This window comes from Onychomys torridus, chromosome 4, assembly GCF_903995425.1.
Source record: "Onychomys torridus chromosome 4, mOncTor1.1, whole genome shotgun sequence".
In the NCBI taxonomy this organism is placed as follows: domain Eukaryota; kingdom Metazoa; phylum Chordata; class Mammalia; order Rodentia; family Cricetidae; genus Onychomys; species Onychomys torridus.
Window position 1 is genome coordinate 53,789,503 of NC_050446.1, and position 16,332 is coordinate 53,805,834.

The window sequence follows — 16,332 nt, forward strand, 5'->3', positions numbered from 1 at the left end:
ACAGTGTGCTCTAAGACCGTGGGCTTCAAGGTGACAACTTTCATCCATCTCTCTGTACCAGCTTTGCAGGCCTCAAGAACATAGCCAGTGAGCCGGCTCCCACCATCATAGAGCGGCTTTTCCCAGGCGAGGGTGACGGTGGATTTGGTGACGTCAACCACTTCTAGTTTTGTGGGTACCAGAGGTACTTCAGAGATGAGAACTGCATCTGATGTTTCACAAGGCTCTCCGATGCCATAGATATTCTCTGGAAGCACTCTGAAGTAGTACATGGTTCCTTCTACAAGTCCAGATATTCGGTAAAGAGTCTTGCTGCATTTAGTGGTGACTGTTTTGAATGCTCTCATGGCAGCGTCTCGCTTCTCGATAATGTAATTGTTGACTGGAGCTCCACCATCAATTGTAGGGATTTCCCAAGTGATGGTCACAGAATCTCTTGAAACTTCCTTAACACTCACTGAAGGACAGGGACCAGGAGTATCTTAAAAAAAAAAAAAAAAAAATAAAAGATCAGAAGATTCATGTTTACTCTTCATTGCTTACTGATACTTTTTTTTTTTTTTTAATTACAGGAGAAATATAATCAATGTAGGTTTTCTCTAGTTAGGTAATCAATAATACACCCAGGTGTACCTCTTGTGGTCTCTACTCACAGATCAACTTTAAGAAAACTACTTACCATAGACTTTAACAAGGACCGTTGCCGACTTCTTGCCGGATTGGTTTTCAGCTTCGATTGTGTATTTTCCAGCATCATACCGATTAACTTTGTCCACAATGAGTAAAGAGTAGCTCTCCGTGTTGTCAATAATTGCCCGATTGGCAAGGTCAATGCCTTTCTTGCTCCAAGTGATGACAGGAGATGGTCTTCCAGATACAGACACCATCAGGCGCAGTGAGGCTCCAGCCCTGATAGTCACAGTCTTCCTCAGATCGTCTGCAAGCTCAAGATCTGGTATTTCTGGAAGGCAGATATCAAAAGGTAATTAATTCATGAACTGGTGGGATGAGAAAACAATTCATGTGCAAGTTTTTGTGTTAAATACCTAGTCTTTCCACGGGCTCAATCTCAGCGAGTGCTTGGCTGTACTCACTCATACCCTTCACATTCACAGCAGCAACCCTGAAGGAGTATTTCTGGCCCATTTTAAGGTCTGGCACAGTGAATTCGTTGTTCCTTATTGTGGCGTTCGTATGCACTCGGCACCATTGATCCGTGTCCTTCTCTTGCATTTCCAGGACATATCCTATGATGTCAGCACCACCATCATACATGGGCTTGGTCCATGCCAAACTGATACTGCGCTTGGTGGTATCTACAACTCTTGGAGCGGAAGGTGGTCCAGGGGTGTCTGAAATTTAAAAGTGAGATAGAGGCATCACACAAATAAGGAGGAGTTGGGAATTAGAGTCATGTCTTCAAGACTCACAGAGGCATTCAAGACTTTCCAAGACCCTCGTTGTAACAGGATTTTAATTTTTTGAATACTCTAGGACAACACTTATGCTACATTTTCACTAATTATTTCAAGATTTAATTCCTTGGGGGATGCATCTATTTCTTCCTCTCACTTTGGCTAGCAAAGGTAGTATATTCTCTCTTAGTTCAGTTCCTTCCTTAACTCAGGGACTTTTCTTCAGTTGTTTTTCTCTCACCAGATTAATAAATATCACACATCCTCTTTATATGTCTAGTGAATGCAGGAGAGTTGGGGATTTAGCTCAGTGGTAGAGCACTTGCCTAGCAAGCGCAAGGCCCTGGGTTCAATCCTCAGCTCCAGGAAAAAAAAAGATGAATACAGGAATCTGGTCCTGTCTTTTCCCTCTTTAGTCCCAGTGGCTTACTCTTTTTAGCTCTTGGGCTCAAACTCTATAAAAGCCTTTATGTTATGTTATGTTATATTATTTATTTATTTGGTTTTTCAAGACAGGGTTTCTCTGTGTAGCTTTGGCATCTTTCCTGGAACTCACTTTATGTTATTTTTTTAAATGATTTATTTATTTATTACACATGTTTACATGTCAGAAGAGGGCACCATATCTCATTATAGATGATTGTGTGCCACCATGTGGTTGCTGGGGATTGAACTCGGGACCTCTGGAAGAGCAGCCAGTGAGTGCTCTTATCCTCTAAGCCATCTCTCCAGCCCCCACTTTATGTTATTTTTGAAGGACATATAATACTTATTTTTTAGGGGACTTTATGTCCCCTAAGCCTCTTCTCAAAATGGACTTTGTTATTTTCCTGCTCAATACTTTTCAGTAGAATTTTTTTCCCAGTCTCACACTGATAACAAAACAACTTATTGCTTTTCATAAACCAAATACTGCGACAGTTTTCAGCAATGCTAACTGCTACCACTAATACTAAAGTAACAGTTAAAGTGCTATATGTCTATTTCAAGATCACAGTAGTAATACAAATCTATACTAGGTGTATGCTTTTCATAAATTCTGAAGTCCCCAGAGATACCACACTGGAAAGTTTTTGTCGTATGGTTTTGCCTGGCATGGGGTTCATGGTCTGACTCTTAGGACTTACATGATGGCTCTCTGCATGAGATGAAGTTGGAAGATTCACTGGGTTCGCTGTTACCAGCAGCGTTCACAGCAGTTACCCGGAACTGATAGTCACAACCTTCCATCAGGCTGGTCACCTTCAGCCTGGTGTCATAAACCACGTAGTCTTTGTTGACACGTGTCCAGCGCAGGCTCTTTTTCTCACGTTTGTCCACCAGGTAGTTGCTGATTTCATTGCCGCCATCGGATTCAGGTTTCGTCCACTGAATAATGATGTGCTCTTTGCCAGCCCCAACTTCTTCTGGTATGCCAGGTTGTGATGGAATTGCTGTTCGTATTTAATGCAGATGAGAGTGATCAGAATTGTACACAATCACTATGAGCCTTTCTACTCCTTTTCATCGATCTATTAACATTTTAATCACCAAAGTGTCTTAAAAAGTCAATACTCACTGAAAGAATTTCTGGCCACAATTGGCTCCGATTCAACCGGCACACCAAGGCCGTATTTGTTCACCGCCCTCACTCGGAACGTGTATTCATTGTTCTTGATGAGTCTGGTAACGACGTGGGATACAGTTAGGCATTCTCCTTCAACAATCACCCAATTGAGCCTGCTCGTCTCACGCCTCTCTACGATGTAGTGAGTTATTTCTGCTCCGCCGTCTTCCTGAGGAAGGCTCCAGGCTAATGTGCACTTCTCCTCGGTTACTCTGCTGACGGTCAGTTTTCCACATGGGCCAGGGGAGTCTGAAACAGGCAGGGTGACAAGTCGTGATGAACAGTACATTTGAAAGTTTTATGATGTCAAAAGAAAAAAAGTGCCTTTGATGTCTTACCGAGAACTTTGACCATGACGGACACAGACTTGGTCCCACTGGCGTTCTTGACCGTCAGTGTGTATTTTCCACTGTCACTTCTGTCACAGTATTTGATCACGGCCGTTGCTCTCTTGCCAGTGTACTGTAGAGAGACCTTTTCACAGAGATCTAGTTCCTTGTCTCCTTTGGTCCAGATGATTTTGGGTTCAGGTTTGCCACCAACGGCAGCATCAAGAACAAGATCTGAACCTGCTCTGATGGTCACCAGATCACCTTGTAACCTGGCGTCTAATTCAGCTTTGGGTGGCGCTGTTAATAGGCAAAATAAATCTGAATGAATATCTGACAGTTGGGATATCCACTTAGGTGTCATAAGATAAAAGGAAAACGGTGACCGTTTCTTACCATATTCATCTCTGCAAGTGACAGGGCCTGTAGATTCAGAGCCTTTGCTAATTACACCTGCTGCGTTCTTGGCCAACACTCGGAACTCGTAGGTGTCCCCTTCACTGAGAGCGGTCACAGTGAAGAAATTGTCAGAGACAATGGTGTAGTTGCATTTCAGCCAGCGGCCATCTCCGACCTCACTGACCGGCTTCCGTTCAATGATGTAGCCCACAACTTTGCTGCCTCCGTCATACACTGGGGCCGACCAAATTAGTGACACCGTTGATCTTGTGACATCTGTCACTTCTGGTCTACCTGGTGGATCTAGAAAAGATGGAAAATAAGGTTAGAGATACAACGAGGTTCTAATACCAGGAACAGTAGAAAATACACCTTTAGACTCTTAGACGTACCAACTGGGTTTTGAGCCATGATAGGTCTCGAAGCTTCGCTGGCCTTGCTGACACCCGCGGCATTGAGCGCATACGTTCTGAACTGATACTCTAGTCCTTCGACCAAGCCTGTCACTTTGTAGTTGCACTCTGAACACGGCACTTTGTTTTCCTTCACCCAGAGAATGGTGTTCCGTTCTTTCTTCTCGACCCAATAACCAACGATTTTGCTGCCACCATCGTGGTAGGGTTCTTCCCAGCGAATTGACATGGCATTGGCTGACACATAGTAGACTTCAGGTCTGGTAGGAGCACTTGGTGGAACTAAATAGAGATAGGAATATGGAAGAACACGGTTTTATAAAATTCAGTGGAGAGAGTTGGAAATACTTTCAACAGACTTTGAAATTTGGTTTTTATTTTTCTTACCAAATGGATGTTCGGCCACGATGGGTGCTGACTCCAGAGGCTTGCTGACCCCAAATCTGTTCTCTGAGCTGACACGGAAACAGTATTCTTTGTATTTCGTGAGGTGAGTGACTTTGATCTGGGTGCGTTTCACGCTGGAGTTGATAAGCTGCCAGGCCGTTGTACCTGACTCGCGCTTTTCAACTATGTAGTTAGTAATGTCCGTGCCTCCATCGTCTTTGGGCTCGGTCCACGATAGGACGCATGATTCAGCTGAGACAGACGAGACCTCAATGGGACCAGTTACTGGCCCTGGCCTTCCAATGACCACAACTGTGACAGTAAATGTTTTAACACCAGCTGTATTTTCCAGGGTCAGGAAGTACCTGCCAGAGTCCCCTCTCATGCTGTCCTTTACAGTCAGGGTGGTCCTGTCTTTTGTTGTTGTGATGCTCATTCGGTCTGTCTCCTTGAGTCGCATTTCTTCTAGTTTCCATGTTACCTTGGGGGCAGGACGACCACTGATGGGCACGTCAATGGTAAATGTGCTTCCAGCCTTGCAAGTTATGAGCTGATTGGTGATTCCGGTGAGATCAGCAGTGGGCTCAATTTGAGGCTCCTTGATGATGACTGATGAGAAGGCTTCTCTGGGTTCACTGTAGCCAGCATCATTCTTGGCTTTCACCCGGAATTCATATTCGGTGTTCTCAACGAGGCGCTCCACTGTGAAAGTCAGCTGTTTGGTATGACCAGCTTCAACCCAGAAGTCAGACCCCTTTTGTCTCATTTCAAGCAGGTAGCTAGTGATCCGACTGCCTCCATCGTGGTCAGGTTTAAGCCAAGCTAAGACTGCAGAGGACTTGCTAGTGTCCACAACATCAAGTCTCCTAGGCGGAGCAGGCTGTTCTGTGGCTACAATTGGTTCTGGCATTTCATAGGGCTCACCAACACCATACTCATTTTCAGCAGAAACTCGGAAATAGTACGGAACACCTTCTGTCAGATCACTGACTTTGAGAATCTGGCGAGTACATTTTTCACTGACCACCTGCCAGCTACGGCGACTCGCTTCTCGTTTCTCTATCACGTAGTGATGGATTCGGGCACCACCATCAAGGAGAGGGGCGTCCCACATCAGTGTAGCAGATCCCCGGGTCACATCTTTGAAGGTAATTGGACCGGGTGGCCCTGGAGAGTCTAGCACCTTCACGGTGAATGTTATCGATTTTCTACCACTGTTGTTTTCCACGGTGAATGTGTATTTCCCTGCATCATTTCTGTTGCAATTTTCCACAGTGAGGGTGCTGAAGGACTCGGTTGTGTGGATATCAGCCCGAATGCTAAGGTTAGAATCAGGCTTGCTCCATACGGCTGTAGGAGTAGGTCTACCCTGGTAGGCAATGAAGAGGCGAATGCTGGCTCCCGCTCTAACGATGTGAGTCTGCTTGAAGTTTGCATCAATGTCTAACTCAGGAGCGGATAAGCGATCAACTGCTTTGATTGTGCCAGTCACCTCGCAGCTGTCTCCTTTCCCAGCGCCGTTGACGGCACTGACCCGGAATTTGTATTCTTCACCTGCCTGTAGATCAGTGACTGTGTATCTTGTTTTCACACATGGCTCTGTGTTTACTTTGTGCCAGTCCCCTAAGTCAGCTTTGCACATTTCTATTATGTACCCAATGATCTCCATTCCGCCATCAAAGACTGGCCTGGCCCATTCTAAGCTCACAGTTGTCTTTGACGTGTCTGTCACTTTGACCACTGCGGGAGCACTTGGTGGGTTAACCGGCTCTCTACATTTGATTAGTCTTGAAATTCCACTGGCTGGTCCCACACCCGCAGCATTTTCAGCCATGACATGGAATTCATACTCGTTACCTTCTACCAGACCAGTGACTTTGAATCTTGTCTCAGAGATTGGTCGTTTGCTGATCACTTTTACCCATCTTGTGCTTTTCTTTTCTCTTCTTTCGAGGATGTAGTGTTGAATCTCATTGCCGCCATCTGATTCTGGCCTTGTCCAAGTCAGGGTGATGCTGTTGCCTGTTACATTGCTAGGTTCTGGAATTCCAGGGGCATCTGGAACGGCTGTGAAAGGGGAAACTCAGTTAGATTGATTTGCTTAGAATGTTAATCTTATGACATGACACCATTTAGTAGAACTGGAAACTTACTGTATTGTATTTGAGCAACCACAGGGTCAGACTCAAGTGGCCTGCCAACACCAAACTTGTTAACTGCAGAAACGCGGAACTGATACTCATTGCCGGTTATTAGTTTAATGGCTGTGTAACTGTGGGCTTCGCAGTTATCCTCAATTAATGCCCAAGCAAGTCTGCTGGTTTCTCGTTTTTCAATGATGTAGTGGGTGACAGGAGAACAGCCATCGTTGAGTGGTGCATCCCACCACAAGGTCATCTTCTCACCAGTAATATTAGTGAATCTTATCGGCCCGACTACCTTTCCAGGTGTATCTGCAAGAAAAAGTTTAAGAATTACTTTCTCTTTTCTTGTCCATTAAAGTATAATTAGCCATACCCCTAGCCCAAGTGCCATAAATCATACTGAATTATTTTATAATACCTTGTACTTTCACAGTAACTTCTGCTTTTGTAGAACCGGACACATTTTTGGCTTCCACTGTATAAACACCACGATGATCTCGAGTTGCATCTCTCACAAAGAGGCTGGTAGAGCCAAGAACATCAGTAATCTCCATGTTCATTCTCCTCTCAATTTCAACTCCGTCTTTGAACCAAGTCACTCGTGGTACTGGTCGCCCTTGGACCAAAGCTTTGATTCTAAGGCTGTCTCCAGACTTGATAACAAGACCATCGAAGTACTCAGGGCCAAACTCTACTGTTGGTGGGACTGTAAAAGAACAGAAGTAGTAGTACTTACTAATTTAGCTTAATAAAGACATACACGAACATAATTTTCATTAGCACCATATCATAAAGCCTGGGAAGGTGATCATTTCCATGCCACCAAAGGCCGTTTTGAAAGTAGGACTAGTGATTGAGAGTTTAGACTGCAGGATTAAACATTTCTCCACTATTCTCCACTATTAAATTATTACCATTGTTACTCCTGGCATGTGTTTACTTTGCATTGGCCTTTGTAGAAAACTGCAACATTTGCCAGTCTTTACTTCCTAATAGTATTACATATCCAAGCAAGTTCCTGGGAGAAGTCATTAGATTCACACAAGCAGGTAATAACTGTATTGCTTCATATATATTGCATTTGAATAACTGAGTAGGCAGCTATTCCTAGGAACCAGTTAATTTACTATAAATGGTTAAGACTACAAACCGAAAAACTCATTCCCTCTTGCCTGATATTTACATGGGAATGGTATAAAATAACAGACATAGTGGTAAATAATTGATATAAAAAAGGACTTCATTTATCCACTGTTGTGGGATAATCTTTTTGTATACTGTGAAGGTATGTTTTTGCCAAGGCGCTTTCTGGTTGGTTTAATAAAGAGCTGACTGGTCAACAGCTAGCCAGGAGAGGATAGGTGGGATTTCCTGGGAGAGAGAGAGGAAAAGGAGAAGGAATCTAGGTGCATGGATTTTACCAGCAGATTGGGAGCAAGTTGGACTTGCCATAATGAGGAAAGGTAAAAGCCACATGACAAGATATAGATTAATAAAAGCAAGTTAATTAAGTTTTAAGAGCTAGTTAGGGAAAAGCCTAAGCCAAAGCCCAAGCTTTCATAATTAACATTGTCCCCATGTCATTATCAGGGAGCTGGTGATCCCACAAAGGAAAGTCCAACTACATTTGAGAAAGCCTGCTACAATCCACATGACAGCCTTAGCTAATCTATAGACAATGACCGCTGTCCCCTTTTACAGACCAGAAGCCAAAAACGTTTTTTTTTTTTTTTTAAGTGACTACTTTTTCACAATGGAAATCAGGTGGAAATGCTTACCGTTTTCATCTCTTGTCATGATGAGGCCAGAAGACTGTGAGGGTGGGCTTATAGTTCCGACAGCATTTCTTGCAATGATTCTGAACTCATACCGATCCCCAGGACTAAGTCCTGTAACGGTGTACTGGCACTCACTGACGTCAGTGAAGTTGCAGCGTACCCAGCGATCACTTCCTTGCCGTTTCTCAATGCTGTAGGCCACTATCTTACTTCCCCCATCACGCAAAGGTGGGTTCCATTTAAGTGTGATGGTTTCCCGGGTGACATCAATGTAATCAGGAGTGCCAGGCGGGTCTGAAAAAGTACAGGGAAGTTAAATACGATGCTGTATCTGTAATCATCTTTTAATTACCAATACAGTAAAACAACATGGATAAACTTTGCAGGCACATTTGCATTACTAATTTCAACCTTCTGCCTCATGGTCTTTCAAAGAATTCTAAATTACTTTATTAGACGAAGTTCAAACCATCCGTCTAGCTTTACATGACAAGAAGATAGAGCCAAGAGGGTGACTTCTGTGAGAGCAGTGTTTGATGTATTTATTGCTAATATAGTTGGTTGCTTAATTAAATATATTTGAATAACAGTCACTTACCTACTGGAGAAACAGCTAATGTAAACTTGCTTGGGTCACTGGGTGAGCTTAGACCAGCAGAGTTCTCAGCATATACACGGAACTGGTAGTCCAGTCCTTCTATTAAGCCAGTTGCTCTATATTCTCTTCCAGATATTGGTGATGTGTTAACCCTTTGCCAGAGGATGCTGTTTCTTTCTTTCCTTTCAACATGGAATCCTGTTACTTCTGAACCACCATCATAAACTGGTGCATCCCAAGTTAGTGACATGCCATCTGAGGTCACATTGTATATAACTGGTTTTCCTGGAGGTCCAGGAATCCTGAATTGGTGTTTTGCCACGATAATATTTGAGACAAGTGGCTCACTCACTCCATATCTATTTTCTGCTCTAACTCTAAACTGGTATTCAGAGTCTTTGACCAGATTGGAAACTTTGAAAGTTGTCCTGGCGACACTTGAACACACCATCTTCCAATTAGTTTGTGAAGCTTCCCGCTTCTCAATGCTGTAACAAGTAATTTCTCCTCCTCCATCATCTTCAGGTACGTCCCATGACATGATGGCACTGTCAGCCTTGATTTCATCAAATCGAATGGGCCCTTTGGGCTTTGATGGTGGGCCAAGGGTGATGATTGTAATGGGGAATGAGTTTCTACATACTGCATTGTCAAGAATAACAGTGTATTTCCCCCCATGCTCCTTCTTTACATTTTTAATACTCAAGGTAATTTTGTTTTCTGTTTTACTGAAACGAACATATTCACTTTCTTTCAGTGGCAAACCGTCTTTCAGCCAACTGATGGATGGCTTGGGTTTTCCTTTATAAGGTAACTCAAGGTGGACATTATGTCCGATTCTCACAGATATTTGTGCACCAGGGATTTCTGACAAGTCAACTTCAGGCGTAATTACAAGCTCCTTCACTGTAAGTGGCCCAATAGTGACAGGGTCACTCTGTCCTTTCTCATTTCTAGCAGACACTCGGAATTCCAAGACAGATTGCTCTTTAAGCTGTCCGATCTCAATTTCGCAGGTCTTACTGATGCCAGCATGTGACCAGGCTTGTTCACCTTTGCCCTTCCTTTCCACAACATAGTCTGTGATGATGCTCCCACCATCAAAGTCAGGTTTGGTCCAGGTCAGGACAACAGATGTCTTTGTAGAATCTTTCATGGAGAGGTCACGGATAGGTGCTGGGATCTCAGCAGCCTTCACCGGCTCTGTAGTCTCACAGGGCTCCCCAATTCCAATTTCATTTTCTGCAAGAACTCTGAAGAAGAATGGAGTCTTCTCTGATAAGTCAGTTACCTTAAAGGATGTGCCGGAACACTTGTGTGACACAACAGACCATGTTCTCTTTGTGGCATCTCTCTTTTCAATGACATAATTAATGATGGGAGACCCTCCATCGATGAGAGGCGGGTCCCATAGCAACGTGACCGTGCCTAGGGAAACATGTTTCACCTGTAGCTTCTGGCAGGCAGCTGGTGTATCAAGTACTTTAACACTCACAGTGGAAGACTTAGGTTGGCCCACTCCGTTTTCTATTGTCAGGATGTATTTCCCTGTGTCATTGCGAGTCACTTGAGGAATGACGAGTAAGGACGATGAATCCGTGTTTTGGATGTTGTATCTGGCATCACTGCCAAGATTCTTCTCGTCTTTCCTCCAGGTGACGGTAGGGGGCGGTCTGCCTTTAAAGGGAATCAGTATTTGCACATCTTCACCAGCTTTAGCAATAACAGATGTCCTGAGAGCCACATCCAGGTCGATTTCTGGTTCCTCTGTAGACACAAAACGGACATTTACAGTGATTTTTGAGAGAAAATGACTCTTCGCCTAGAACTCTTAATAAGACAACAATGCATCGTCACAGTGGTTGTACATACCAAGGATGTCTTTAGCCTGTGCGGGTTCAGTCATTGTTATAGGTTCTCCTTGGCCAGCACAGTTGACTGCTGATACTTGGAAATAGTAATTGACTCCAGGTTTCAGGTTAGATACTACATATTCTGTAGTTCTGACCTCTCCCCTGGTAGAGACAATAGTCCATTCCTCCTCTTCTCCTTGTCTCATCTCAACGACATATCCGGTAACCTCACTGCCCCCATCGTAGACAGGTTTACTCCAGCCAAGAGTGATGGATGATTTAGTTGAATCTGCAATTCTTATCTTGGCAGGTGGGCCTGGAGGATCTGGAATGGCCGTTTACAATGTAGTGATTACACAATAATCTGCAATTCAGTCGCACAAAAGACAAGTGAAGATATGTGTATGTGAGTACTTACCAATAGGATCAGCAGCCTTGTAGAAGTCAGAGGGTTCAGAGAATGGACCCATTCCAGCAGCATTTACAGCACAGACTCGATACTGATAATCACTGTTTTCAGTGAGTCCGGTCACCTTTTGTCTGGTGTCACGAATGGTCTCCTTTAGTACTTTAAGCCATGCCAGACTCTTCTTGTCTCGTTTTTCAAGGAAATAGCCATTTATTTCACTACCACCATCTACAGTTGGCCTGTTCCAGACGACAGTCATTGAATTCTTGGTGATCTTTGTCACCTCTGGTATGCTTGGTGGTCCGGGTGTAACTAGGAAGGAAAGAGAAGATGAGTTTAAAGGTTCAACAGGTTCTACTTTCTCATTTTTAAATTCTGTCTAAAATATTAGTTTAGTAGTGACAGTGTCTGTTTTGTGGAAAGGATAGTAATGAGACAAGATGAGGTGCAAAAGAAAATAATTAAAAAAACATTCATAAGCTACCAGAAATTTAGTATCTGTGAATGTATTTTTCATGTCTTTTAGTTTTTTGATGAAGCTATAGCTCACCAAAGGCATTCTTGGCGACAACTGGATCAGATTCCAGCGGCTCGCCAATTCCATATTTGTTCACAGCTCGGACTCGGAAGATGTACTCATTGCCTTTGATAATTTTGGTAGTTGTGATGATGCACTCTTCCAGATTTTCAGCCACCATAGACCACACAACTCGGCTTGTCTCACGTTTTTCCACGATGTAGTGAGTGATCTTTGCACCACCATCGTCAGCTGGAGGCCTCCAGAGCAGAGTTATCTTTTCTGCAGTGACAGTCTTAAATTCAATTGGTCCACCTGGAGGTCCTGGTTTGTCTGCCAATGAAAGAAGAAGGCAATGTTAGAGCCTTCAAAAGGCCAAGTGACACTGAATTACTACACTTTAGGTAAATTGCCTATGTTAAGCACCTACCAAGGATCTGTACTCTGATGGTGGCTGAGGCTGAACCCATGGCATTCCTTAGTTTTAATTCATAGCTTCCACTATTAAGGCGGTTGGCATCTTTGATGAGTATAGATGCGAGGTCAGTGCTATTTTCAACACATACCAATGCATTGGTTTGTAATTCTTTATCATCTTTGTACCACTCAATCGTGGGCTCGGGTTTACCGGAAATGCCAGCTCTGAGCTTCACAGATGTACCTGCTCTATATTTGACAACTTCTGTATATTCTAGAGGCAAGTCAATGACAGGCCCACCTGCAAGAAAACAGACGAAGAAACAGTTGAAATCTTACCAGGATGAAAAATGTAGTTGCAGAAACTTCAGAATAGGCAATTGTCCATTTGCTAATTGTGTGTACATGTGTTGTGTATACTATCTGCAGGTCTAAGCCTACTCACTTCATGGGGAAGACAGACTGAACAGACTTTGAGCCTCAGGACAGCTACACTAACTGCATGGGGAAGTCAGTTCTTTCTATGTATTTTAACCTCTGGTAGGTATTTTATTCCAGGGATGAAAATAGGGTCAGAGATGAGACCATTATTGAAGAAACAGCACCACACATTTTCTTTGACTTCAGCCTCTCTTTCCCTTGCTTTTGACTACTACCTATTCATTTTTTCCCCTCCCACTATCCAGATGTGAGCAGTTCATGCCATTCTTGAAGCTTGAGTTCTCTTCTCATAGATCTGTATCTCACCTAAGCAGATGCTCTGCCAGGCTTCTTGTGACTGTTGAGATACAGAACTAAGTTTGACCGGCCTTGCAGTACAACAAATACACGGAATCTACAAAGCCTGACTAGGAAGAGTGGCCCTGGGATTTCTTTCTTTCTTTCTTTCTTTCTTTCTTTCTTTCTTTCTTTTTATCTATCTATCTATCTATCTATTTATTTATTTATTATGTATACAGTGTTCTGGCTGCATGCCAGAAGAGGGCGCTGGATCTCATTACAGATGGGTGGGAGCCACCATGTGGTTGCTGGGAATTGAACTCATGACCTCTGGAAGAGCAGCCAGTGCTCTTAACCTCAGAGCCATCTCTCCAGCCCAGCCCTGGGATTTCTAACAAGAGTAAGTGAGTAGATACTTTTAATCAGACACAAAGAGGCTTACTTCCATTTTTGAAAGTGGAAAACTATTAGAAGGTATCACAGGGTACTGACTCTCATGAAATTCTCATTTCCAAGCCATAGTTAAATGCTATTTATTTTAGAGTGGATTATATTTTGAACTGATAATGATATAAAGAGGGCTCCAAAGACACCTGCTCACCACTGATGAGTTGTTTGACACAGAGAACTTTACATAAACACTCTAAGCCTTAGACGTGTGTGTGTGCGTGCGCGTGCAATTTTTTAAGATAGGGTTTCTTTGTGTAGCCCTAGCTATTCTGGAACTCCGTCTGTAAACCAGGCTGACCTCAAACTCAGAGACCCATGTGCCTCTGCCTCCTGAGTGCTGAGTTAAAGGCATGTGCCACCACTGCCCAGTTTTAGGCTCATTTTTGTAAAGTGGATTAATTAGTGTGGTTGAACTAAGGGGGTGAATTCATAGCAGAAGGGCACTCCTGTGTCACTCAGTCAGTAGTAGGAGCTGTTAATACTATCATCTAGGACTCTGTGTGGTCTTTCATGGACTTCAGAGAAATATTCAGTGGTTATGCACCTGTGAGTTAATTATTGAGTCTGATAACTTAAAACAGAATGAAAGCACTAACTCAGACAATAAAAAATTCTAAAAGTTTGAAAGACCTTTAGATATCCTATAATAATAATATAATAATAATCATTTTTAGTGAAATCAAGGGAGATGTGAAGTAGTTAAAGAATATTCCTAAGTATTCCAGCTAGTTTATAGTTACTCCCACAATCTAATGAAAACACATGGTAAAAGTCATTAAAGAAAACAGTGAGTGAAAACTGCTTACCGTAAGAGTCAATGCATGTGATGGGGCCTACAACCTCAGATGGATTGCTGATGGAACCAACAGCATTTCTAGCAAAGACCCGGAATTCATACTGGGAATTCTGAGTCAGGCCAGAGACAGTGAACTGAGTCTCAATAACATTGGTGAAGCTGGCCTTGGTCCATCTCCCATCTGGAAGGTCACGCCTCTCAACAATGTAGCCTGTAATCTTGCTTCCTCCATCAAAAGCTGGTTGTTGCCATGAAAGGTTGACAGAGTTCTTGGAAATATCCGTGATCCGAACATTTCTTGGAGGTTCTACAATAATGAGAAAGCAGGTCAGTGGCACTTAGATCAATTCATGTTGCTTTGAAGAAATGAAATTTACATTTTAAGTTATCAGAACTGCTCTTCTCATGACAAATACATACCACAGGCATCAATGGCCAACACTGGTTCTGAAGGATGGCTGGGTTTTCCAATACCAGCAGCATTTTCTGCATATACTCTGAATTCATAAATAAGTCCAGCACTGATTGTTGTGACTTTGAAGTGAGTTGTACGGATGATCATTTTGTTGGCCTTTTGCCACAAAATACTATTTCTATCTTTCATTTCCAAGTGGTAGCCTATGACTGCACTGCCTCCATTGGACACTGGTTCATGCCAGCCCACAGTGATGCTTTCTCGAGTAACATTAGATACCCAGGGTGTAGATGGTGGTCCAGGTGTTGCTATAAAAGAGAGAAAACCCATAGGTTAATATAGGCATTTAGCACAAAGTAAACAGCAATCTGGGGTGTGTAAGGTCAACAACTTACTGTATGGCAGTTTGACAACTACACAAGCTGAGTCAATGTGATCACTGATGCCGAAGCGATTTTCTGCCTTGATTCGGAATTGATATTCTTCTCCTGTGGTCAGTTTCATGACTTTAATCATGGTTCTTGCCACGGTTGCCGACACTTCAGACCACACTGCTGTACTGGTTTCTCTCTTCAGGACAATGTAATTGGTAACCTGGCTTCCACCATCATACTTTGGTGGCTCCCATTTGAGAGTCACACTTTCTTCAGTGATGTCACTAATGGCAACAGGACCAGTGGGAGGACCAGGCCTGTCCAGCACAATGATGTTAATGAAAGTTTTGGTGGTTCCGCTGGAGTTGGCAGCAGTGATCTCGTATCTTCCAGCATCAGTGGTAACACTTTCTTTAAGATTGATGGTCAGATTCTCAGCAGTAATCTCAGTATTAAATCTCATGGTCGCCTTCAGGGGCACACCGTCTCTTGATAAGGTAACTTTGGGTAGTGGTTTTCCAGAAATTGGAATGTCAACTTTAAGGTTTGAACCAGCTCTAACATACACAGTGTGACTTGGGAAATTCTTCATATCAATTTCAGGTGGTTCTGAAAAATAGAAATATGGACAAGAAAGGTGAAAAAAATGCCTAAAAAATGAACTTACCTTAATGCAGAAAATGAAAAACTGCTTATGCATAAAAGTAGTCCTACCTAGCTGATCCTTTATGAGAACAGGAAGCAGGAGCTCTCTTGGGTCACTCAGACCAGCTTGGTTTTCTGCAAAGACCCGGAAGAAGTATTCATGATTCTCTCGCAGACCAGAAACAACATGATGGGTTGCCTTTACCACTGCACACTTGACCCAGTTTTTCTGTCCTTTTTCTAGTGCTTCAACGACATAGTGTGTGATTCTGCTTCCGCCATCGTGTTCTGGCTTCAACCAGCTCAGTGAGACACTGTCTTTGGATACACTTGTTACTCCCAGCTTCTCTGGTGGGCTTGGTTTTTCTAAAAAGAGATGAAGCGTTGAAAGAAAGGGACAATTATTGCAACATTTCCTCCCACATGCATCCTTTATACATTGTCAAAGAAAATCTTAAATCAAGGCCATGCATTTACTTTGACTGGAGTCTATTAATGGGACAACTTTGGCTTTTTAGCCAATCAAAGCTCCACTAAGCTATGTCATATGTGACCAAACACAAGTTTAGATTAAGTCTCAGATAACCAAATAAAGGGACAAAATTTGCCCAAAATTCATTGTGGGTATAAAATGGAGGAACAAGAGGAGCAATCTTGTAAGAAACTT

The 16,332-nt window shown here is 43.0% G+C and overlaps 1 protein-coding gene across 1 annotated transcript in view; it reads right to left on the bottom strand.

Moving 5' to 3' along the window:
* Ttn (titin) overlaps window positions 1-16,332 on the bottom strand; it is a 269,525-nt gene that overhangs the window by 16,050 nt on the left and 237,143 nt on the right. Inside the window, 21 exon segments of the mRNA XM_036184883.1 lie at window positions 1-481; window positions 680-961; window positions 1,047-1,352; window positions 2,543-2,848; window positions 2,974-3,270; window positions 3,360-3,650; window positions 3,747-4,052; window positions 4,142-4,444; window positions 4,550-6,616; window positions 6,703-7,002; window positions 7,112-7,399; window positions 8,472-8,765; window positions 9,070-10,836; window positions 10,942-11,247; window positions 11,341-11,643; window positions 11,882-12,181; window positions 12,279-12,566; window positions 14,242-14,538; window positions 14,652-14,954; window positions 15,042-15,629; window positions 15,735-16,031. The exon segment at window positions 1-481 is cut by the window's left edge and continues 113 nt beyond it. Coding sequence (XP_036040776.1) covers window positions 1-481; window positions 680-961; window positions 1,047-1,352; window positions 2,543-2,848; window positions 2,974-3,270; window positions 3,360-3,650; window positions 3,747-4,052; window positions 4,142-4,444; window positions 4,550-6,616; window positions 6,703-7,002; window positions 7,112-7,399; window positions 8,472-8,765; window positions 9,070-10,836; window positions 10,942-11,247; window positions 11,341-11,643; window positions 11,882-12,181; window positions 12,279-12,566; window positions 14,242-14,538; window positions 14,652-14,954; window positions 15,042-15,629; window positions 15,735-16,031 — 9,970 coding nt within the window.